At 36.3% G+C, this 26,864-nt stretch overlaps 1 protein-coding gene across 1 annotated transcript in view; it reads right to left on the bottom strand.

Moving 5' to 3' along the window:
- Positions 1-397: 397 nt before the first annotated feature.
- BRMS1L (BRMS1 like transcriptional repressor) overlaps positions 398-26,864 on the bottom strand; it is a 42,097-nt gene continuing 15,630 nt past the window's right edge. The window contains exons 5-10 of the mRNA XM_065906522.1: positions 13,041-13,137; positions 11,921-12,004; positions 11,165-11,229; positions 10,413-10,452; positions 8,361-8,487; positions 398-4,445 (exon numbers count right to left, since the gene is read on the bottom strand). Coding sequence (XP_065762594.1) covers positions 4,328-4,445; positions 8,361-8,487; positions 10,413-10,452; positions 11,165-11,229; positions 11,921-12,004; positions 13,041-13,137 — 531 coding nt within the window. The 3' untranslated portion in view covers positions 398-4,327. The remainder of the gene's footprint in view (positions 4,446-8,360; positions 8,488-10,412; positions 10,453-11,164; positions 11,230-11,920; positions 12,005-13,040; positions 13,138-26,864) is intronic.

The following is a 26,864-nucleotide window of genomic DNA, read 5'->3' as shown; positions in this document are numbered from 1 at the left end:
TAAAAAGAATGAAATAATGCCATTTTCAGCAACATGAATGGACATAGAGATTAATGTACTAAGTGAAGTAAGAAAGAGAAAAACAAGTATCATATGATATCACTTATATGTGGAATCTAAAATAAAGCATAAATGAACATATATATAAAACAGAAATAGATTTCCAAGCATAGGAAACAGATTTGCAGTTGCCAAGGGGGAAGCAGTGTTGGGGAAACACGGATTCGCAGTTTGGGACTAGCAGATACAAACTATACAGGATGGATAAATGACAAGGTCCTAATGTATAGCTCAGGGAACTATATTCAATACCCTGTGATAAACCATAATGGAAAAGAATATGAATTAGAATATATATGTGTACAAGAATCACTTTGCTGTAGAAAAGAAATTAACATAAGATTGTAAATCAATTATACTTCAATAGAATTTTTTAAAAATCAGATTATAACAATGTGTCCTGCATAATGAGAGGATGGGTGGACTCCCTAAGGTTTCAACAAAACAATCTTTGGATTCCAAGTTTGATTTCACACGGATTTTCCTAGAAGGAAACAATATGCCAAGTAGTTGACTTGAGTCAGGTCTCCTCCTCAGTTATATTTCCCAATGTAAATTATTAAACTGACACGCAGATGTCACTTCAATCCACTGTGAGTGAGTTGGTCTAACTTTCCCAGAGTGGTCAACTCAGGGCGTGTTACTAGTTTGACAGACTCGCCGTAACAAATACCACAGACTGGGAGGCTTAGACAATAGAAATGCATTTTCTCACGTTCTAGAGGTTAGAAGTCCAAGATCAGTGTCAGCAGGTTTGGTTTCTCCTGAAGCCTCTCTCCTTGGCTTGCAGGTGGTAGACTTCTGTCTTCATATGATCTTTCCTCTGCACACATCTGCTGTCCAAATTTTTCTGTGTCCAAATTTCCTCAAAAGAAATTTTGAAAATAAATAAATATAAGGACATTAGACTGGATGAGGGCCCAATGTAAACACCCATTTTAACTTAATCACCTCTTCAAAGGCCTCATCTCCAAATACAGTCGTCCTGAGGTAATGGGTGTGATGGCTTTAATTTATGAATTGGGGGGGGGCAGACACAATTCAGCCCACGAAAGGGCATATGGATAGAGTTTAAGTTCTGGGGCCTATGAAGGTAAAGGACAAGACTCTGAGCCACAGTGACCAATGACGGAAATGCCTCAATTAATCCCACCTGATGCATCAGGCATACTTCCAGCAGTTCATCCATGAATACAACATAAGGAACATGTGTTTTCCCTAACTCCATTCTGAGCTTGCATGTTCTTTTAAAAATACTTCAGATTTCCTCATCTTTAGCAATTAAAATAGTTTATATTCCAACTTGGCAAGAAACCACATAAATCCTAACTAGTGTATACATTCATCCTACATCCATTTTCCTTATCTTATAAATTTATTTTAATTCAATTTTAGTGTACTGGACTTAGTGGATCCAAAATCAAAATCAGAAATAACAGACAACACTCTTGTTCTTCTTTTAAAATAATTATCAATTATTTAAGATTGTATATGGTTCTGTCCAGAGGTATCTGAGTACTGAGTAACAATACATATATCAAAACTACTTTTATGTGAAAGAAGTTTGCAATGAAAAGTACTCAGTGGCCAGTGAGAAGAAGGGACAAAAGGGACAAAAAGGAGTGTGCATTTACTGTTCGCTAACTATTTTTAGTGATGAACTAGATTAGTAACGATTACATTATTATAATGGGAAATGTTGGGGAGGGATAGACTAAACATGAAATCCTGGAAGTTAAGACAGAAAAGGCCACATAATGATCCTAAGACAGAGACTGATTGTAAGGTTACCAGCAGCTGCTACATCACATTTTGCAGATTCCAACAATTCCCCTAGACAGCATATTAAAAAGCAGAGACATTACTTTGCCAACAAAGGTCCGTCTAGTCAAGGCTATGGTTTTCCCAGTAGTCATGTACGGATGTGAGAATTGGACTGTAAAGAAAGCTAAGCACCAAAGAATGGATGCTTTTGAACTGTGGTGTTGGAGAAGACTTGAGAGTCCCTTGGAATGCAAGAAGATCCAACCAGTCCATCCTAAAGGAAATCAGTGCTGAATATTCATTGGAAGGACTGATGCTGAAGCTGAAACTCCAATACTTTGGCCACCTGATGCGAAGAACTGACTCACTGGAAAAGACCCTGATGTTGGGAAAGATTGAGGGCAGGAGTAGAAGGGGATGACAGAGGATGAGATGGCTGGATGGCATCACTGACTCAATGGACATGAGTTTGAGTAAACTCCGGGAGTTGGTGATGGACAGGGAGGCCTGGCGTGCTGCAGTCATGGGGTCACAAAAAGCCGGACACAACTAAGCAACTGAACTGAACTGAACTGAACAGTTCCCCTAAACTAAACTATTTGACCAGAAGTCAAATGGCAAACTGACAACAATGAAATCTATTTTATAGTACTTCAATCACAGACAAGCATATGCTTACCTGAATCAGCATCAATTTTATGGAATTTGTTTTATATGATACAAACATTGAAGTTCTGAAAGTAAATGTGCTAAATCATGGTTTTTAAAATAAAGACTTTTACTTAAAATTTCAGAACTTATTCAATATATTTTTATTAAAGTAGAACATATATGCATATATTTAAGTATAACTTAGCCATCTTAAATATTTGCAACAGAGGTTGAAACAGAGAAGCTGTAACATTTGTTCAACACTCCATATCTATTCATGTAAACTGGCTCAAATCCTTCTCAGAAGTAGACAGGTTATAAATAAAAGAACTCATGCACAAGTCATTCAAGACACTACGAATGACACTCAAACACATCTTTTTATTATATACTAAATTTAAAAATACAAATCTTATTAAAAATGCTTATGAAACATTGTATACATAAGTACTGTCAAATACTATCAGATTATGACATTATGTACATTTGCTAAGGTTAATTAGAAACGAACAACATTCATAATTTTGCTGACAACGAATTTCAGAAGTCAAATATTTTAATCAACATTTGGCAACTTTGAAGTAGTGATCTGCACAGGAAGATGTCTGCAGAGGTAAAACAGTGAGAAAACAAACGGAAAAATGCAGATATTCCTGCCCTAAGTGTTAATAAGTAGATCTCTTCTTCATCCTCTTAAGTCTCAATATAACAGAAATTAAAGTGCATAAGACCGCCAGGAATACCTGATTTGGTTGTACCCTAATACATACTACAGCCAATTGTGCTGCCATATTGAGGGCTTCGATCTCTGTACTGTTCCCGAGGTTTTAGAAGTTAATTTTGAATGTGATTAGGGGAAGAGAGGCCAATACTTTCTAAATTGCACGAAGTGGCCTTAAAGTGTAGAAACACTGAAGATAAAAGTATTAATTTGGGAATAGATTCAAGGAGATCAACCCTGTCTATTTTGCCCTAGAAATAAAATTAGGATATGAACCTAGTTTTACCTCTGGAAAATGCTTACTAAAAATCTGTCTTGAAAGATCAGACATATATAGCAAGTACCACAATACTGTCAGTTACTGTCCACCCACTTACATACTGTATCATAAATACCAGGCATCAATACCTGCCCTCCAAAGATTCACAAGAAACACAGGAAGAAGCATGATATTACTTGACACTAATCTTGCTAATCAACATAAAGTATGATCTGTAAAAATAGGTCACAACCATACAATCAAGGAAGAGGAGAAGGAAAGCTGCTAGTCTATAAAAGTGCTCCTTTTAGCTTTCAAGCCCAATAGCTTAATTTTGGGTAAAATAAGATTGTAAAGTAAGGCCATCAGTTCTAAATAAGCTGATGAAGCCATTTATACATACACACGTATACACGTTTAAATTTCAGTTCTGATTTAACACGAATGTGCTATTACAAACCATTTATAGGAAACATCTTATCAGGCTTATTTACAAATATATGATCAGAGAAAAGATCTTGAAAATCAAGAAAACTGCAGATAAATGTAGCCATTGCTAACACAGTTCACTAAAGGTAAGACAGATTTACATAAAAACCAAAGAAAAAAGTTTAGTAAGAAATCCCTACCATATACACCTATTGGTCATTGGATCAAAAAGGCAAATAAATGTAATGATCATGACTAAACTTTTATTACTGTCTCTTTTAATAACATATCAACAAGAGGTTTACTTAGAATACTACCTATAAATACACAGTCTCTCATGATTCAATGAGAATATTAAGTTATTGAATACATTTTTTAATTCCCATGGCACATCATACTTGGTAACACTAATAAGGTAGATTTAGATAACACTTAAATCATGATTACGAATGTTTAATTGAGTATTTTCCTTTCTGTAGCTGTGAAATGTAAAGCTTAGATTTGCTTCCATCAGGCCTCTTAAACCAAACTTCATCATGGTTAATTGTTGTAATTACAGCACTAAAAAGAAAAAAAAAAAAAATGAATGAATGACAGTATGCCTCCTCCACTCATTTTAGAGCATTAACTATAAAACCACAATAGCTGGACTGTAAGGGCAGACTCAGGTATGTAATTGTCATTTATCAGAATGCTACTAGCAGGGCATGCGGCCAGAAATACCACATTCAGCAACACAATTATCTCCTTTCTTTTCTTAATAGAGTTGTTAAAATTTACTCTTGGAATCATTAAAAGCACACTGTCCATTCCCACTCCACCTCCAAAAGACAAAAAAGTGGAGCTAAAACCACTCTTTATCTATGGTATTACAGCTCCAACTCATATTGATATGGTTGTAGGATATGTTCCAAATACAAATCTTAATTCCCAGTGTCAAGCATCTATGATACTCAGATTTTTTTTTAAACACTATTAATCTTTATATATTAGGGTGGTGCAAAGGTAATTGCAGTTTTGCATTGTAGAACTTTGCCATTTGATATTGGAATGCATTCTTAAATAAATGTGGTTATGTTACACATCATTTTTTAATATACATTTCTCACTTTATGTATTTTTGCTAATGACTTATTACTTGCTGTGTATTTTACATTTATTTTAGACAAGGGAAATGATGCTAGACAAAAAGCAGATTTGGGTGATTTATTCGAGTTCAAAATGGGTCATAAAGCAGCAGAGACAACTCACAACATCAATGCATTTGACCCAGAAACTGCTAATGAACATACAGTACAGTAGTGGCTCAGGATGTTTTGCAAAGGTGCCGAGAGCCTGAAGATGAGGAGTGCAGCGGCCGGTCACCAGAAGTTGACAACGAAATTGAGAGCCATCATCGAAGCTGATCCTATTACCACTACACGAGAAGTTGTTGAAGAACTCAACACTGATTGTTGAGATCAAATCGCCAACACCCGCTGGATATCGAAAATGCAAGGGAGTTCCAGAAAAACATCTATTTCTGCTTTATTGACTATGCCAAAGTCTTTGGCTGTGTGGATCACAATAAACTGTGGAAAATTCTGAAAGAGATGGGAATACCAGACCACCTGACCTGCCTCTTGAGAAACCTGTATGCAGGTCAAGAAGCAACAGTTAGAATTGGACATGGAACAACAGACTGGTTCCAAACAGGAAAAGGAGTACGTCAAGGCTTATTTAACTGATATGCAGAGTACATCACGAGAAACGCTGGGCTGGAAGAAGCACAAGATGGAATCAAGACTGCGGGAGAAATATCAACAACCTCAGATACGCAGATGACACCACCCTTATGGCAGAAAGTGAAGAAGAATTAAAGAGCCTCTTGATGAAAGTGAAAGAGGAGAGTGAAAAAGTTGGCTTAAAGTTCAACATTCAGAAAGCTAAGATCATGGCATCTGGTCCCATCACTTCATGGCAAATAGATGGGGAAATAGTGGAAACAGTGGCTGACTTTATTTTTTTGGGCTCCAAAATCCCTGCAGATGGTGACTGCAGCCATGATATTAAAAGATGCTTACTCCTTGGAAGGAAAGCTATGACCAACTTAGATAGCATATTAAAAAGCAGAGACATTACTTTGTCAACAAAGGTCCATCTAGTCAAGGCTATGGCTTTTCCAGTAGTCATGTATGGATGTAAGAGTTGGACTATAAAGAAAGCTGAGTGCTGAAGAATTGATGCTTTTGAACTGTGGTGTTGGATAAGACTCTTGAGAGTCCCTTAGACTGCAAGGAGATCCAACCAGTCCATCCTAAAGAGATCAGTTCTGGGTGTTCATTAGAAGGACTGATGTTGAAGATGACTCTCCAATACTTTGGATGACAAGCTCAGCGGTTGGACCAAGAAGCAGCTCCAAAGCACTTCCCAAAGCCAAATTTACACCGAAAAAAGGTCACAGTCACTGTTTGGTGGTCTGCTGCCCATTTGATCCACTACAGCTTTCTGAATCCTGATGAAACCATTAGATCTAAGAAGTATGCTCAGCAAATTGATGAGATGCACTGAAAACTGCAATGCCTGCATCCAGCATGCAACAGAAAGGGTCCAATTCTTCTCCACGAAAACACCCAAACACACGTTGCACCACCACCGTTTCAAAGTTGAACAAATTGGGATACGAGTTTTGCCTCATCTGCCATATTCACCTAACCTCATGCCAACTGACAACCACTTCAAGCATCTCAACAACTTCTTGTGGGGAAAACGCTTCTACAACCAGCAGGGTGCAGAAAATGTTTTCCAAGAAAGAGTTCATCACATCTCAAAGCATGGATTTTTGTGCTACAGAAATAAACTCATTTTTCGTTGGCAAAAATGTGTTGATTGTAATGGTTCCTATTTTGATTAATAAAGATGTGTTTGAACCTAGTAACAATGATTTAAAATTCACAGTCCAAAACCACAATTACATTTGCACCAACCTAACAGAAGTCTTTCTAAAACTATGTTTATGCTTAATTCTCTTTTATGCTATTTTATCTCCTCTTTAGGACTACCCTGGTGGCTCAATAGCAAAGAATCCACCTGCTAATACAGAAGACACGGGTTTGATCTACGCTGCAGGAAGACCCTGAGCCTTCCCCTGGAGAATGGAACGGCAACCCACTCCAGTATTCTTGCCTGGGAAGTCCCACAGATAAAGGGGTCTGACCGGCTACAATCCAAGGGGTTGCAAAGAGTCAGACACAACTTTGTGACTGAGCACAAGCATTTCCTTTCTAACCACATTTATGCTACACAGTAGTAGTTGTATGTCTCAAAAGCAATAAGATAAAGCAAAGAAGCCAGGGGTATTTTATATATATATATGTACATATATTTATAATATAATATAATATATATGCTTCCCAGGTGGTGCTAGTGGTAAAAAACCCACCTGCCAATATTGGATATCTGAGACATGGATTCGATCCCTGGGTCAGGAAGATCCCCTGGAGGAGGGCATGGCAACCCACTCTAGTATTTTGCCTGGAGAATCCCATGGACAGAGGAGCCTGGCAGGCTATAGTCCATGGGATCACAAAGAATCTGACACAACTGAAGCAACTAGCATGCACACACACAGATTCTAAGTAGTAGTAGTTATATGACTCAAAAGCAAGAAGATAAAGCAAAAAACCCAGGGGCATTATATATGTAACCTAGTAATTAATTAGCTCATTGGACTTTTATGAGAAAAGTTTGCTCCTGAAATGAGTATTTAATACTAAATGCAAACACTTTATTTACTATTACTACCTAGAAAAAGTTATTTTCTTACTGCAGAGGACAAAAAAAAACTCTGAGGATTAAATAAAAAACTACTAAAGGAACTAAAGAAGTGAGGCACATTAATATTTTCCAAAGGTCACAGCAGAGAAAACTTAGAAGGCTCTATAAATAATTATACAAACTTTATTTAAGCTCAGACAGGTTGAATCTTTTAAAAGGCAATTTTCAGTTTGCAAGTTATACTTTAATTACCATCACTCTAAATTTTCATTAATTTTCAATTCCTCTCCCATTCTAATTGACGTGATTTTTTTTTATACAAAATACTAAAATATTCCTCCAAAAGTTAAGAATTAAGAGCCACACGGTGGAAGCATACTGTCAAATTCATAGTAGTCTGGTTTAAAGGTCATAATACGAGAATCATAACAAGTCATCTACTGTAAGAATTAACAAATGGGATTTCTTACCTGGCTAAATAATTCTAATCTTTTCACTTATGTTTAATGCTTGTGTCCATGAACTTAATATGTAACTCTAGTGTATAACATTAACACTGGTGTTCAAACATGCTAATCAAATAATACATCACGAGAAGAAAGAAATCCATAGGCAAATATTAATGTATTATGAATGCACTACACAAGCAGCAAAAATTTACCGACAACAATGCAGTACACTCTAATACTAAGAAGCATTGAAATAATAAAGGCTTTTTACCTTGTAGGACATTCATCTTTTTTGTCAATACATATCGTCTGTCCACGTATATACCATTCACCGTCATAGTATAACCTTCCCTCTTCGGATCTAGCACTGTGCAGGTGTTTTTCCAGTTTCACGGGTGCTAAAGGGATCAGTTCAAAAACCATTATATTAATAAGACACTGTCAGAAGAACAAAAGTGCAGAACACTTAAGCATTAATACCAATCCATGCATCTATGTGAAAAAACACTAAAAATACTTTTTTAGATAACAAATCTACATCTAATAAAAACAAAGAGAATTTCATTTCCTACATTTTTTATATAATTCACTGTTTTTAATAGAGCTATTTAATAAAGTTAAACAATATATAATAAATCAATTAACAAGTGCAAGAGGGCAGATATATTACTCATTATTACTGCCAGTTTTAAGTAAGATTTAAAATCTGAGTTGTCATATTTCCACTGAAAAACCCTGATGGCTCAGACTGCAAAGAATCTGCCTGCAAAGCGGGAGATCAGGTTCAATCCCTGGGTGGGGAAGATCCCCTGGAGAAGGGAATGGCAACCCAGTATTCTTGCCTGGAGAAATTCCATGGAAAGAGGAGCCTGGTGGGCTACAGTCCATGGGGTTACAGAGAGTCGGACACAACTGAATGACTAACACACACACAAACAATATATAATAAATAAATAACTAGACAAGTGTAAGGAGGAGAGATGATGCAATCTGCTTTACTAGTGCCAATTTTAAGTAAGATTTAAAATCTAAGTTATCGTAATTCCACTGAAAATTATATTTTTTCATACTGTCTCACCTGACACTTTTATTGTCTCAACTGACACTTTCAAAAAAGCAAAGTTTAACATATATTCCAAGAATTTCCCAGGCCTTTGATTCTAAAAAGCAAATGCCCTCAGTAGAATTTTCATTTTGAAATTCTAGAAATGGTTTGAGATTCGTCAGATAAACTCATGCAGAAAAAAAAAAAATTCTTTATGGAAGCACACTGTCAAAAGCACACCATGAAATATGCCCCTCTGCATCATTCAAATGTCACCACCTCAGAAAGGTCTTCCCCAACCACTCTACCCACTCCTCGTTAATCTTCCTCACAGCTTTATATTTCCTTCATAGCAATTATTACAATTTGTCATTATCTAGTTAGTTATCTATTTACATATACATTATCATCTGCCTCCCTCAAGGAAGTTCCAGGAAGATTCAAGTCTTGCACCACTGCATTCACTGACCTCAAAAAGTGCCTGGTATATAAAAGGTTTTCAGTAAGTATTCACTCATTCATTCATTCAACAAATGTTTTCTGAGCACTGTGACTGAAACAGACAGATTTCTGACCTTTGTGGAGCTTACGATTCTCTCAGGAGACAGGTAAACATGTAAACAATCAAAAAATTACAAATTGTGGTAAGTGCCATGAAGAAAACAAAGAATACACATGCTAAAGATAACAGGGGCTGGGGAGGAGACGCATTCAACAGTGCAGTGAGACTCTTAAAGGAATCCATGGCTCAAATCTACATAGTGAAAGAAGGCAGAAACAGAGAAATTATTCTAGACAATAATGTCTGTCACTACTTTGGCAGTGATTTCTGGATTTTTGATGAACCCCACTGCAAGCATTCTAATCTCTCTCATAGAAAATATAGGTACAGAAGTAATTTTGCCCACAATTCCAGAGGCTTGTGGAATTGAAATTCCACAATTCCTATTCACAGTCTCGCTGAAGGCCATCCACGGACTCCAGACACCTCCCCTATAGAATTATTGAGCCCATTAAAAAACACTAAATAAGTACTTTTATGATTACTGATCCATTATCAGCAATTGTAATGCAGTTGAAACACTAAAAGAAGAAATACATTCCATTTAGAAATTGCAAAACTTTTACATGAAGCAAATACTCCAGAAGAATTTTTCACAGTTCTGCATATAGTGTCCACTGATGAAATGAAACCAGTGATGGGGGAGTGGTTTAATAAGTAGATGACTTTAAAAGTCTCCAAAGAGAAGATTTCTAAACACAGACAAAATGACTTACGTTCTGTTTTCACTCTATGTGGACCAAGTGTAGCCATTGCCTTAATTAAAAAAAAAAGAAGAAAGATGTCTGAGTTCAAAATCAAAGTATATTTTGATATCCATTTAATATATAAAACTTACAAGCTTAATAACAAACACAGTGAAACATGATCTGCTTCAATAAATTGGTAATGTCTAAAACCATGGGAATATAAAAAGAATGAAAATTTCTTCTAGAGATGTTATCAATACCTAATATAATCTCAAATTCTCAACCGAGAAGCTTCTGAGAATGGAAAATTTTAATGGGAAAATAAGTCTCTACTTTCAAACAGGCACAGAAAATCTTCTAACATTTCAATTTTTAATGACAAAATGCAAAAATATATAATAAAGATTCAAATATTCACTCACTTTCATTCATTCAACAAATATATCTTAGTGCCTTCTGTGAGCCAGTACCAGGCTAAGAACTAGGCACAGAATGGTAATTCATTACTATTTTGGGGCAACCTAAACACTTTTCCATACTTCTGCATAAATTATTAAGTACGTTATCACAGGAAAAAATACAATCAAACTGCTAACATGCCTCTCTTAAAATACTCTTGCAATCCACAGTTATCTGTATTAGTAATGACTGCCCTAGAGAGACTGTTGCAAAGTAAAGCATATTTACAACAATATTTTGATATATTAGTGAAAAATTATAGACTCTTAAAAAGTAGACTACAAAAAATATACTTGAATTCCATTGCTCTTTAATCATACCTTCCTTATTGTTGTCCAGTCTTCAAGAATATCAAGATCTTGTAACATATAAACTATATACGGACGTTGAAAAGTCAAGGTCAGTTTAGCTGTAAAAATTTCAATTTTAAACTACACTTCCAAATTTCTGTTTTTCAGAGACTGGTAGAATGACTTAAGACAGAAACCTTCAACATGCTGAATTCTGACTCCAAACTGTTTTTTCAAAAAACTTAGTACTGGCATAAGTATGTTCTAGTACTTCAGATATTATAACTATATTCTCTTAATCCTATGGTGTCTCTGACACTAAGATACACCAACAACCTAATCACTATTTTGAGGTGGATGACGGGAAAGCAGGAGCCAGGGGAGGGTACCATAGGGAATGCCAAGATTGAATGTATACATTAATTTAATTTAAAGACATACCAGTTTCAGAGACATTAAAAATGTTAAAAAGTACACATGAGAATTAACCAATCATGCTATATAATAAACAGCTGCTTCATTTCAAAGCCCTTGTGATCTACAAAGCCATATTAATTTTCAAAGTTGAGATCATGGCTAAATTTCTTATCCTCTCTACCTCGCTTAATCTAAACTATACCCTTCTGCTTTCAATCATTTTTAAAAATCATCTTTTCTTATTACAGTATTATGCAAATAAAGACAATGTATACTAATAAAAGTTACAGAGATATGCACAGTGCAAAAAAGTACATTAAAACAACAACAAAAAATTTAAAAAAAAACAGAAAATTTGAAAAAGGATATCTGACACAACAACTGGCTTCTTTTTGTCAGGACTGAAAGGATCCTTCCTCTTTTTTCTTGACTGAAGCTCATCGTTCCACAGCTCTGGCAAAGTAAATAAAAATTAAGTATTATCTGATTTCTTGAGATCAAAGGGAAAAAAAGACTATAATTTCATAGTAGCAAAACTGCATTGGTGGCTATGTTTATATGATATAAATATGGGTATATACTGTATGTATATATATGACTAGATATAATTTCATGAGCAGCTATATATTCATGAATTTTCCTCTGCTTTCGTTAGAGCAAAATTCAATTTGGCACTTAACGCCTAGTAACTGATGAACATAAATGTCAGGCACTTAAATATTCATCACATGAGTGGTCTCAACTAATCTTCGAAGCTACCTCTCAGGCAGACAGTTTCATTACTTCAATCAAATGAAGGGACTGACTCAGAAAAGCTAAAACAACCGTCACCCATGGTCACCCAACTAATGGAAGAGTGGCACGGGAGCCTGCCTCCTCCATACTGGAGAAACAGAATTTATAACAAGTAACATAGTACACATGCAAGAATCATAGGATAACCCAGGAAATCTTCCAAGGTGCAGAAAGCCTTTCCCTGAAAAAGCCAATTTCACTTTGTCCTAATCTCATTGTTAATAAATATTTCCCTTTTTTGAGACAAAAATCTGCCTCCTTATAGTATACATCCTTTTGTCCTAGTTTGTGTAGGACCAAGAGAAAAGGCTTCTATTCCTTCTTCCACGTGACAATCTTTCAAGACTTAAGAGGAAAGAATATATACTGTAGCTGTCTTCCAATACTAACTACTCTTCTGTTGTACTAATATTCTTAACTATTCTTACAGTACATTATTCTTATGCCTGTTGTTCTGACACACTTCTATTTCATTCCTTTTCATGTGCTTCACTTTCTACATCTTTCTGAAGTATGAGTTCAAATTAAAGCAACACTCACAATCACAGCGAATTCTTTAGCAGTCTTCCTCCTTGCCCTCTCTTTAGGACACCTGATTTGTATACCGTTGGTATAGGAGACGAGATGTGATGGGACACCTCAGTAAACCAGGGGTCCAGTGTCACTTACACGTGAGTCACAGCCTTCCCTTTACCTGAGGTAATATCGATGCTGTGCCGGTCCTCTTCAAGCCTTCTGATCTTCTCCTCCAGCTCACTCTGTACTGTATCATATAACAAAAGCTTTTCACTCTGGGAGAAAAAAAAAAACAGATCACACATAAGTAGGAAGGAAAGAATCGTTCCATATTTAACTAACAGTACCAAATAACTCACTCTTCAAGTATTTTAACATATGGTGCTTTTGTTGAAATTCAACTTAAAAATTTTAATGATGAAATGTCAAATATATGAATGAACTAAAACTAGAAAGTGCAGAATCTAAGTATACAATGAACTACACACAATTAAATTGTTTAAGAACATCTAAATCTTAAAAAAAGAAAAAAAAGAACATATAAATCTGCATGTGATAAAGAGGCAAATATTTACTTCATAAAAAACTCGTAGTGAGCTCCTGTAGCCCCCTTTAAATACAGGCAGGTCCCCTGCAGCACAATGGAGAGCCTGTCCTGTGAAATGCATCATTGTAAAACAAACTATTTTTTCTCCAATCAGAACAATTCCTCACTAATATGTCAATCATATTAAAAGAGATTAATATATCATCAAGAGAAAAAATTCAAGTATCAATTTTATAATTATTTAAACAAGTCAATTAAAGATAAAATTGTAAAATTACAGGCTAATTATATCCCAATCTTTCAACAAAGCTATAGAAAGACTGAGCCACTGGCTAAGAGACAAGACTGTTTACTAGTAAATCAGACTAGAATCCAGGTCTACTTGTTCTAGCCCATTGTTTTTTTTATTATAAAATACTGTATTCTTTATTTTAAAAGCCACAAGATGAGCATCAATATAATGTGTTGTGTATGTGTGTGTGTGTGTGTGTGTGTGTGTGTGTGTGTGCACTCAGTACTGTCCAACTCTATGTGACCCCATGGACTATAGTCCATCAGGCTCCTCTGTTCATGGAATTTTCTAAGCAAGAATACTGGAGTGGGTTGCCATTTCCCACTATAATCTTATATGATAAATTACACATAGATTTATCATCTAAAAGGCTGTGACAGATTGCCACCCACCTACCACATGCATATCTCTAGTAAAGACAATAGCCTATTGAGATATAGCTAGATATGACTGTCTCATAGTAGCTACTGGAATACAGTTAGTTATGATTTCTTGTGGAAGGCATAAGTCATGCCCATTTTCAGCATTCCCAGTGTCAATCATGAAGTCTTCTCTTTTGGGGTTTGAAATTTAGATTCTACATATGCTTGAAGGTTCTCCCAAGTGGTAGAGAAAAGATGGTTTCTGTAAATTTGAAGCAATCCCGGAGGTAGAGAGAAAGCAGAGCTAAAGAAGGCTAAAACTAGATCTCCTTTGAAAAATTATCTCATTACATGTTACTCTCTATGCTAACTTCCTTTTACTTACTCCTCTGCTTTTGGTAAAATTTTATTGAATAGTTTAGCATTATCTACATTGTACTACAAGATTTGGGAACTGTTACATAGCAGATAAGAAGCAAGAACAGGCTGCAGCCACAGTCAAGACTGTGTGATGGCTATGAATAAAACCAGATTCTCCAACCAAAGAGGACTCTGAAAGCTAAGCAGGAGTGATAAAGACTTTGCTTTCAAGAATATTTCAATGAAAAAAAGTTTTTTTAATTACCATTAAAAAAAAGAATATGGACTTTAAGCTGGTAAATTCTTTGTATTCCATCGATATATTTGCCCTAGGCCAAGCAGAAATTCTGAAATAAACCTACCAGTCATTGTTTACAATTAAAAAAAAAAAAGGTACAGTGGGACTGAAATGTTTGAAGTTTTGAAGGCATCTCTAAAAAATATAAGGTATACTTTAAATTACACAAATAGAAGTGTCTTGACTCTATCCTCATTATTCTTTGTTCTTCCCTCCCTTATCCCCAGCCCCTCAACAGCCTTCCATGAGAAGGAAAGAAAGTCATAAATGAAGCAAGTAAAAAGCCATCCAGAAAAGAAAGAGGCATTCAAACTCCCTTGCTTTGGTGCCTCTAAAGCCTTCTATACTGAATGGGTAATTTAGCTTTTATAAAGTATTACTAATTATAACTACATATTTGGCTTCAAAATCCCACCCCCCTCCAATCTTCACACGTATACTTAGTGAACCTGCTCACTGACCCCTTTCACCAACTCAGACCACGCTCCTTCTCATCAGGGCCATGTTAGGGAGTGACAGGAAAATGGCTCCAAGGTTCCATGTTTGCACTGGTCTCCCTCTGGCCTGGGTTCAGAACCAACTGCCTCTTGGCAGTTCCCTGACTAAGGCATCTCACAGTTTTGAACCTGAACTAGCGTCTTGGGAGATTTTCAAGGACTAGCATTACCAGAGAAAGAACAAAACATATTAATGAGGCTATAGTCTTTTTTTTTTTTTAAGTATGCTGCATTAGAATAAAAAGATAAGCAGAATGGGATTTAAAAGCCAAGAAACAGACTCCGATTGTAGAAAATGTTACAAAAAGGTGACTTTTTAAATCATTTGAAAACCAGATGATAATAAATGACAAGAGAAAAATGAGTTTAACTGTACAGAGACAAAAAAGTTGGCTTAAAACTCAACATTCAGAAAACTAAGATCATAGCACCCATCCCCATCATTTCATAGCAAATAGATGGTGAAACAATGGAAACAGTGAGAGACTTTACTTTTCGGGGCTCCAAAATTACTGTAGATGGTGACTGCAGCCATGAAATTAAAAGACACTCCTTGGAAGAAAAGTTATGACCAACCTAGACAGCTTATTAAAAAGCGGAGACATTACTTTGCCGACAAAGGTCTATCTAGTCAAAGCTATGGTTTTTGCAGTAGTCATGTATGGATATGAGAGCTGGACCATAAAGAAAGCTGAAGAATTGATGCTTCTGAACTGTGGTGCTGGAGAAGACTCTTGAGAGTCCCTTGGAGATCCAACCAGTCCATCCTAAAGGAAATCAGTCCTGAATATTCATTGGAAGGACTGATGTTGAAGATGAAACTCAAATCCTTTGGCCACCTGATGCGAAGAACTGACTCACTGGAAAAGACCCTGATGCTGGGAAAGATTGAAGGTAGGAGAAGGGGACGACAGAGGATGAGATGGTTGGATGGCATCACCAACTCAATGAACATGAGTTTGAGCAAGTACTGGGAGTTGGTGATGGACAGGGAGGCCTGGCATGCTGCAGTCCATGTGGTCATAAAGAGTCAGACATGACTGAGTGACTGAACTGAAATGATGCAGAGAAAAAATTCTATAACATGAGGTTCTTTGCCTTATGTTATACAAAAGAATTAATGGACTAAACAAATTTATAAAATGAAATGTAAAGGAAGCATATTGGGATGAAGAAAGCTTTTCAAAGCCCAAAAATCTGAAGGACAAGTTATTTTTTTTTTACAAGTTATGTTTTAAAAAACTATTTGTGCACACAGAAATTAAAGACACATTAAAAAGCAAAGGTAAGAAGAAAGCAATAAAAAATATCTGCAACATGACAAAGCCTTAAAACCATCAGATGAAATTAAACAAGCATAGATAAATCAGTAAGAAAAATCTAAATACTGTCCATACTCACTACCAAAAGCAGCCAAAAGAAGAGACAGAGACAAATATAAGGGCAAATTAAATGTGCAGTATGTAATACTATTCTTAACTTGGCAAAATTGTTTTATTCTTTTCAATTATAATAAACAACGCCTACCAGAAAAATAAATGACCCAATCAAAAAATAGGCTAAAAAACTAAACAGACATTTCTCCAAAGAAGACATATAGATGGCTAACAAACACATGAAAAGATGCTCAACATCACTCATTATCAAAGAAATGCAAATCAAAACCACAATGAGGTACCATCTCACGCCAGTCAGAATGGCTGCTATCAAAATGTCTACAAACAATAAATGCTGGAGAGGGTGTGGAGAAAAGGGAACCCTCTTACACTGTCAGTGGGAATGCAAACTAGAACAGCCACTATGGAGAACAGTGTGGAGATTCCTTAAAAAACTGGAAATAGAACTGCCATATGACCCAGCAATCCCACTGTGGGGCATACACAGTGAGGACACCAGAAGTGAAAGAGACACGTGCACCCCAATGTTCATCGCAGCACTGTTTATAATAGCCAGGACATGGAAGCAACCTAGATGCCCATCAGCAGATGAATGAATAACAAAGGTGTGGTACATATACACAGCAGAATATTACTCAGCTATTAAGACGAATGCATTTGAATCAGTTCCAATGAGATGGATGAAACTGGAGCCAATTATACAGAGTGAGGTAAGTCAGAAAGAAAAACACCAATACAGTATTTATTAACAGATATATATATGGAATTTAGAAAGATGGTAACAGCAACCCTATATGTAAAACAGCAAAAGAGACACAGATATACAGAACTGACTTTTAGACTCTGTGGGAGAAGATGAGGGTGGGATGATTTGCGAGAATAGCATTGAAACATGTATATTACCATATGTAGAATAGATCACCAGTCTAAGTTTGATGCATGAGACAGGGTGCTCAAAGCCGGTGCTCTGGGACAACCCGGAGGGATGGGGTGGGGAGGGAGGTGGGGGGGGGTTCGGGATGGGGGACACACGTATACCTGTAGCTGATTCATATCAATGTATGGCAAAAACCACCACAATATTGTAAAGTAATTAGCCTCCAATTAAAATAAATTAATTAATTTAAAGTAAATAAATAAACAATGCCAACTGATACAGAGAATACAAACCAACTCAACAATTTAGAAAGTAACTTACAAATAAGTTTTAAGGACTTCACTGACTATATCCTTTGACCTAGTAATTACACTGAGGATTCCATCCTAAAGAAATAACAACCTTGGCCAATGTTGCATGGAAAAGGATGCTCACAAAAGCAATACTTATAATGCATAAAACCAGGAACAAAGTAAAATCCAATAACAGAGTATTGGCTACAGAAATTATTGTACTACTCTGCAGATAACAAACATTCAGAATTCAAAAAGTAGGGGAAAACTGCTACAGTAAAATTACAAATGAATCCAGATCATAAACTCTCTCTTCCCGAAGACATAATGAAGTAAACAGAAAACATGTACAAAATAAATCAACAAACTACACTTATAGTTATCAAAGGAAGGAGCACAATGCCATGCCATAACCTCTGAACATGATAAATAAACTGAGACAGAACCCCAAGATCTGCATCATGTACACTATACACACGCAGGCACTCTGTAAAGAAAGAATTTAAGGCGGGGGAGATATTCGAAAAGTCTGAGTCATACTTCCAAATCTAGAAAGAAATGAAGAAGGGTCTGGATAGGGGAAAATACATGGGAAGCCCCAAAGAGCAAAAGGCTCACCAGTGAGAAGAAAACTTCTAGAGCTCAGCAGCTGACAAGCTCTGCACACAGGCAGATTTCATTGACTCACTCCTAGATACGTATGATGGCCAAAGGGGGCCAGTTGTTTGTGAAAAGCATCAAAACGAAAGACACAGAGACAATGAACAAAAAAGGAGTGTAAAGAAACAGAAACAAATCAAGATACAGAAAAAAAGTTCAAAACAACTGCATTTAAGACCCATAAAGGGATGAGATCACACCCATGAGAAAAGAATAGGAGTTGGAAAAAATATAGAACATGGGTAATCAGAGGACATAAGAGCTCCTGGAAATTAAATACAGAATGGGAATAAAATATTTAGTAGGAGGACTGGAAAAGAAAGTTGAATATACTCTTAAAAAGAATAAAATAAGAATGAAGGGAGGAGGTGGAGGGAAGCACAATAAAAATATAATATGTAAGATTTACATAATATGTAATAATATATATATGAAATATAAGAAAATTCAAAGATCAATCTTGGAGGTTCAGGAATTAACCAATAAGAGTTCCAAAATGAGAAACCAGAAAATGGAGAAGAAACAATATAAGAAACTTCTCAGAACAAAAGATATGTTTCCTGATATAAATGTTCCTGAGTATTCACATGAATGAAAAGAGACGCACATATCACCTTGCTGTTCCATAGCATCAAGGATAAAGAAAACATCTTACAGCTATTCAGGAAGAAAACAGGTCATGTACAGTGGATCAGGATTCACAATGATAACAGGCTTCTCAAAGTACTGGAAGCTAGAAAACAATGGAAAACTGCCTTCAAAATTCTGAGGAAACATCATTACTTACCATCTAGAATTCCATACTCTGAAGGGTGAGTTAAAAGATGGTTCCAAAAAAAAAAAAGATGGTTCCAGACATGAAAGATGTAAGGGTTTTAAAACATGTCCAATAAATCTTTGACATGCCTCCCTCAAAAGGTAGACCCTAATTCCAGTCCCCTTGAAAGTGAGCAGGACTTAATGACTCATCTGTAATGAACAGAATGTGGAAGAAATCTAGGTTATTAAAAACACTGTCACTTCTGTCTTGCTCTTGTGAACCATTCACTCTGGGAGAAGCTAGTCACAAGGTCATGGGAGCCCTCAGTCAGCCTGTGGAGAGGCCTATGGGAATAAGGCTTCCAACCAACAACCAGCAACAACCCGCCAGTCTTTAAGTCACCGTAGAAGCAGTTCCTGCAGTCCCAGTCAAGCCTTCAAATAGCTGCTTCCCTGGCTGACCTCTTCACTGCAATTTCATGTGATTCCCTGAGCCAGAACCACCCAGCTAATGCTCCCAAATTCCTGACCATAGAGACTGCAAAATAAAATGCTGATTACTGTTTCAAGTGACTAAATTTTGGAGTAATTTATTATAAAGCAATAGATAACCAACACAAGAAATCTCAAACAACTAACTTCTATACACTTTTTCCCAAGAAGCTACTCAACAAAACTGAAAAAAGAAAACAAGATTATAGCAGGGAAAGAAGTTAAAGGGAATTATTTTACTTGTGGAGAGATACCCATGAAGGCAGAGAAGCAGCTGGCATAGAAAGTATCTGAAGGATGGAGCAGAAAGGAACAGGGTCTAGGGATGGAAGACTTACTCCCAGGATGGAGAATTCCAGAAGGAAATGGGTCTCATGGATTACCTGACACATTTGACCATGTGGAAAATGGCAGTGTGGGTTTTCATAAATCTGCTGGGGTCTCTGGGGAGAACTGATAAATAAGAAAAAACTAACAATAAATGAAGCAATTAATTCCAAGGTTAAAAAAAAAATAGTTGAACAAGAAGGGAAGTTTGAGCAAAGCATAAATCTGGGATCAGCAAAAAATAGTTATTGTTACAACAAAAACAAAAATTGTGACATAACAATATTAGAAGAATGAGATGAGGGAAACTATTATGGAATCCTCAGCTTTCAAAAGGTACTATCCAAAACTGATATTATTTAGAAATAAGGCTAAACTCCAGAAGCAGTAGATAAAAGATTTAGATAGACAATTGCTGCTTGCATGTAGAACACAGAGATGGGAGTGGAGACTGCTATTTTTCATTATAAGCCTGTGCTTTCAGAAATATGTATACACATTACCCAGTAAAAGCAGATTTTTAGGAGTATTTAGGGAGGGGAAACTGGTTGAAGGCCGTCAAAAGGTACAAACTTCCAGTTATAAAATAAACAAGTACAACATGATTAATATAACTAACACCACTGTGTGTTATATACGAAAGTTGTTAAGAGTAAATCCTAAGAGTTTTCATCACAAGGAAAAATTTATTTTTCTATTTTTTAATTTTGTATCTATATGAGATGATGGATGCCCATTAAATTTATATCATGATGCTTGTAAATTAAATCACTATGATGCACACTTTAAACTTACACAGTGCTATATGTCAATTACATCTTCATAAAACTAGAAGAAAAAAAATTTTTTTTATTGAAGGATAATTGCTTTACAGAATTTTGTTGTTTTTCGTCAAACCTCAACATGAATCAGCCATAGGTATACATATATCTCCTCCCTTTTGAACCTCCCTCCCATCTCCCTCCCCATCCCACCCCTCTAGGTTGACAGAGAGCCCCTGTTTGAGTTTCCTGAGCCATACAGCAACTTCCTGTTGGTTATCCATTTTACATATGGTAATGTAAATTTCCACGTTACTCTTTCCGTACATCTCACCCTCTCCTCCCGTCTCCCCATGTCCATAAGTCTATTTTCTATGTCTGTTTCTCCACTGCTGCCCTGTAAATAAATTCTTCAGTACCATTTTTCTAGATTCTATATGTGCATTAGAATATGATATTTATCTTTCTCTCTCTGACTCACTGCACTCTGTATAATAGGTTTTTGGTTCATCCACCTCATCGGAAGTGACTCACATGCGTTCCTTTTTATGGCTGAGTAATATTCCATTGTGTATATGTATCACAACTTATTTTTCAATTCATCTGTCAATGGACATCTAGGTTGCTTCCATATTCTAGCTATTATAAATGTGCTGCTATAAACAATGGGATATATGTGTCTATTTCAGTTTTGGATATGCCTAGGAGTGGGATTGCTGGGTCATATGTTGGTTTTATTCTGGTTTTATTCCTAGTTTTTGAAGGAATCTCCATACCGTCTACCATAGTGGCTATATCAATTTACATTCCCACCAACAGTGCAAAAGTGTTCCCTTTTCTCCACACCCTCTCCAGCATTTATTGTTTGTAGCCTTTTTGATGAGGGCCATTTTGACCCGCATGAAGCAGGATCTCATTGTAGTTTTGATTTGCATTTCTCTAATAATGAGCGATGTTGAGCATCTTTTCATGTGTTTGTTAGCTGTCTATATGTCTTTGGAGAAATGACTGTTTAGGCCTTTTTCCCACTTTTTGACTAGGCTGTGTGTTTTTCTGGCATTGAGTTGTATGAGCTGCTTGTATATTTTGGAAATTAATCTTTGTCAGTTGTTTCATTTGCTATTATTTTCTCCCATTCTAAGGGTTGTCTTTTCACTTTGCTTATAGTCTCCTTTGCTGTGCAAAAGCTTTTAAGTTTAGTTAGGTCCCACTTACTAACTTTTGTTTTTATTTCCGTTACTCTAGGAGGTGGGTCATAGAGGATCTTGCTTTTATGTCATCGAGTGTTCTGCCTATGTTTTCCTCTAAAAGTTTTATAGTTTCTCGTCTTACATTTAGCTCTTTAATCATTTTGAGTTTATCTTTGTGTATGGTGTGAGGAAGTGTTCTAATTTCACTCTTTTGCATGCAGCTCTCCGGTTTTCCCAGCACCATTTATCTAAGAGGCTGTCTTTGCCCCATTGTATATTCTTGCCTCCTTTGTCAAAAGTAAGGTACCCATAGGTGCACGGGTTTCTTTCTGGCTTTCTAGCTTGTTCCATTGGTCTATATTTCAGTTTTTGTGCCAGTAACACACTATCTTGATGACTGGAGCTTTGTAGTATAATCTGAAGTTAGGAAGGTTGATTTCTCCAGCTTTATTCTTCTTTCTCAACACTGCTTTGGCTATTGAGGGTCTGTTCTGTTTCCATATGAATTGTGAAATCTTTTGTTCTAGTTCTGTGAAAAATGCTACTGGTAATTTGATAGGGATCACATTGAATCTGTAGATTGCATTTGGTAGTATAGTCATTTTCATAATATTGATTCTTCCTACCCAGGAACATGGAATATCTTTCCAGCTGTTTATGTCATCTTTGATTTCTTTCATTAGTGTCTTATAATTTTCTGTGTACAGTTCTTTTGTCTCTTTAGGTAAGTTTACTCCTAGATATTTAATTCCTTTTGTTGCAATGGTGAATGGAATTGATTCCTTAATTTCTCTGATTTTTGTTAGTATATAGAAATGAAAGTGATTTCTGCATATTGATTTTGTATCCTGCAACTTTGCTGAATTCACTGATTAGCTCTAGTAATTTTCTGATACTACCTTAAGGGTTTTCTATGTACAGTACCATGTCATCTGCAGTGAGAGGTTTACTTCTTTTCTGATCTGGATTCCTTTTATTTCTTTTTCTTATCTGATTGCTGTAGCTAGGACTTCCAGAACTATGTTCAGTAACAGTGGTGAAAGTGAACACCCTTGTCGTGTTCCTGATCTCAGGTGGAATGCTTTCAGTTTTTCACCATTCAGAATAATGTTTGCTGTAGGCTTACAATATATGGCTTTTACTATGTTGATGTAGGTTCCTCCTATGCCCACTTTTGGAAGAGTTTTAATCATAAATGGATGCTGGGTTTTGTCAAAGGCTTTTTATGCATCTACTGAGATTATCATATGGTTTTTAATCTTTCAATTTGTTAATATGGTGTATCACATTGATTGATTTTCATATATTGAAGAATCCTTGCATCCCTGGAATAAACCCAACTTGATCATGGTGTATGAGCTTTATGATGTGTTGCTGAATTATGTTTGCTAAAACTTTTTGAGGATTTTTGCATCTATGTTCATCAGTGATATTGGCCTGTAGTTTTCTTTTTTTGTGTTGTCTTTGTCTGGTTTTGGTATCAGGGTGATGGTGGCCTTGTAGAATGAGTTTGGAAGTGTTCTTTCCTCTGCAATTTTTTGAAAGAGTTTTAGAAGGATAGGCATTAGTTCTTCTCTAAATATTTGACAGAATTCTCCCATGAAGCCTTCTGGTCCTGGGCTTTTGTTCTTTGGGAGATTTTTTATCACAGCTTCAATTTCAGTGCTTGTAATTGGGTTGTTCATAATTTCTTTCTGGTTCAGTCTAGGAAAATTGAACTTTTTAAAGAATCTGTCCATTTCTTCCAGGTTATCCATTTTATTGTCATATAGTTGCTCATAATAGTCTCTTATTTCTGTACTGTTTGTTGTAATGTCTCCTTTTTCATTTCTAATTTATTGATTTGATTCTTCTCTGTTTTTTTCTTGATGAGTCTGGCTAAAGGTTTGTCAATTTTGTTTATCTTCTCAAAGAACCAGCTTTTAGTTTTATTAATCTTTCCCACTGTTTCTTTCATTTCTTTTTCATTTATTTCTGCTTTGATCTTTATGATTTCTTTGCTTCTACTAATTTTGGGGGTTTTTTGGTTCTTCTTTTTCCAGTTGTTTTAGCTGTAAAGTTAGGCTGTTTATTTGATGTTTTTCTTGTTTCTTAAGGTAGGATTGTATTGCTATCAACTTCCCTCTTAGAACTGCTTTTGCTGCATCCAATAGGTTTTGAGTTGTGTTTTCATTGTCATTTGTTTCTAGAAATTTTTTTATTTCCCTTTTGACTTCTTCAGTAATCTGCTGGTTATTTAGAAACGTGTTGATTAATCTCCATGTGTTTGTATTTCTTATAGTTTTTTTCTTGTAACTGATATCTAGTGTCAGCACTGTGGTGCCCCTATGTTGGGTGCACAGATATTTACGATTGTTATGTCTTCCTCGTGGATTGATTGCTTGATCATTATATAGTGTCATTGCTTATCTCTTGTGGTCTTCTTTATTTTAAGGTCTATTTTGTCTGTGTGAGCATTGCTACTCCAGCTTTGCTTCCCATTTGCATGGAACATACGTTTCCATCCTCTCACTTTCAGTCTGTACGTGTCTTGAGATCTGATGTGGGTTTCTTATAGACAGCATATATATGGGTCTTGTTTTTGTATCCATTCAGCCAGTCTGTGTCTTTTGGCTGGAGCATTTAATCCATTTAAACTTAAAGTAATTATGATATATATGTTCCTATTGCCATTTTCTTAATTGTTTGGGGTTGATTTTGTAGATCTTTTTTCTTCTCTTGTATTTCTTGACTATATAAGTCCCTTTAACATTTGTTGTAAAGCTGGTTTGCTTGTACTGAATTCCCTTAACTTTTTCTTGTCTGAAAAGCATTTTATTTCTCCATCAATTTTGAATGAGATCCTTGTTGGGTACCGTAATCTTGGTTGTAGATTTTTCCCTTTCAGTACTTTAAATATATCCTGCCATTCCCTTCTGGCCTGCAGAGTTTCTGCTGAAAGATCAGCTATTAAGCACTAGGGTTTCCCTTGTATGTTACTTGTTGCTTCTCCCTTGCTGCTTTTATTATCCTTTCTTTGTGTTTAGTCTTTGTGAGCTTGATCAGTATGTGTCTTGGCATGTTTCCCCTTGGATTTATCCTATATGGGACTCTTTGTGCCTCTTACACTTTATTGACTATTTCCTTTTCCATGTTGGGGAAATTTTCAACTATAATCTCTTCAAAAATTTTCTCATACCCTTTCTTTTTCTCTTCTTCTTCTGGGACCTCTATAATTCAAATGTTGGTGCATTTGATATGGTCCCAGAGGTCTCTGAGACTATCCTCAGTTCTTTTCATTCTTTTTACTTTATTCTACTCTAAAGAAGTTATTTCCAAAATTTTGTCTTCCAGCTCACTGATTCGTTCTTCTGCTTCGGATATTCTGCAACTAATTCCTTCTAGAGTATTTTTAATTTCAGTAATTGTGTTGTTTGTCTCTGCATGTTTATTCTTTAATTCTTCTAGGTCTTTGTTAACTGATTCCTGCATTTTCTCCATCTTATTTTCAGTTTTTCATCATCTTTACTATCATTATTCTGAATTCTTTTTCAGGTAGTTTGCCTATTTCCTCTTCATTTATTTGGGCTTCTTTGTTTCTAGTTTGTTCCTTCATTTGTGTGGTATTTCTCTGCCTTTTCATTAATTTTTTTTTTTTTTTACTTCTTGTGCTTGAGGTCTCCTTTTCCCAGGCTTCCAGGTTGAATTCTTCCTTCCCTTTGGTTTCTCCCCACCTAAGGTTGGTCTCAGTGGTTTGTGTAAACTTCATATAGGGTGAGATTTGTGCTGTGTGTTTGTTTGCTTTTCCTCGGATGGGCAAGGCTGGATGAGGTGGTACTCCTGTCTACTGATGATTTGGTCTATATTTTTGTTTTGTTTGTTGTTTAGATGAGGCATCCTGCACAGGGTGCTACTGGTGGTTGGGTGATGCAGGGTCTTGTATTCCAGAGGTTTCCTTTGTGTGAAAGGAATATCAAATCACTATTTGATACCACCTAAGGTTACCCTGGCGTCGCAAAGAGTTGGACACGACTGAGCGTCTGAACTGAACTGAACTGAAGGTTAGTTCTCTGGTAGCGTAGGGTCTAAGGGCAGTGCTCCCACTCCAAAGGCTCATGGCTTGATCTCTTAAAGTGCTAAGGAGCGTGGCTTGATCTTGCACATACTATTCTGCATCCCTTTCTGAGCTTTAAGTGCATAACTCTGTATTGTTCTGGGTTCCAAAGCTGAGACCTCATCAGAGCAGTGAATGAGCCAGTGGTTTCCTGGATGCTCCCTCAGTTTTGAACTGAGTTGGAAGATGTCGAGTTTCTGAAGAGATTATAGACCTATCTCATGCAGGGCTGGGTTTGTCGTTAATGAATCCCTACAAACAAAAATCTGAGTCTGTCAACTAGTAGAAGTTTGTCTGTTCCTTTTCTCAACTGCCAAGCACTGAGGGCAGCCAGGTCACTGTAGGGAATCTTGAAGGAAAGAACCTCAGGACAAACGGTCCCAGCAGCTGCTAGGGTCTTGTCCCAATATTCCTTGATTAGGATCAGCTAGCCACAAGCAGCAGGCTCCTGGCTAGCTAAGCCAAATTGATACTGAGTCCAAGCTTGATCTGCTCACTGCATAACAGGCCAATGAATCTAAGAGACAAGGGGCTGAGGCAAGAAAGAGACTTTTTTGGGGGGCCAGCTGATCAAGAAGATGGCAGGCTAGCGCCTTAAAAGAACCATCTAATTTTTAAAAATAAACAATAAAACACAAAATGACCCTCTAAAAAAAAAGTATTTAGAGCAATAACGATATGCTTATGAAATGTTGCTTATAAAAAAGTTAGGATACAAATAGTATACACAGAGTCACACCAGCTATGTGAAAAACAATTATACAAACATACGCACACTTAGGGCTTCCCAGGCGGTT

This window comes from Muntiacus reevesi, chromosome 15 (assembly GCF_963930625.1).
Source record: "Muntiacus reevesi chromosome 15, mMunRee1.1, whole genome shotgun sequence".
NCBI lineage: Eukaryota > Metazoa > Chordata > Mammalia > Artiodactyla > Cervidae > Muntiacus > Muntiacus reevesi.
The sequence above is the reverse complement of the archived record's forward strand: the minus strand, read 5'-3'. Positions and strand labels throughout refer to the sequence as shown.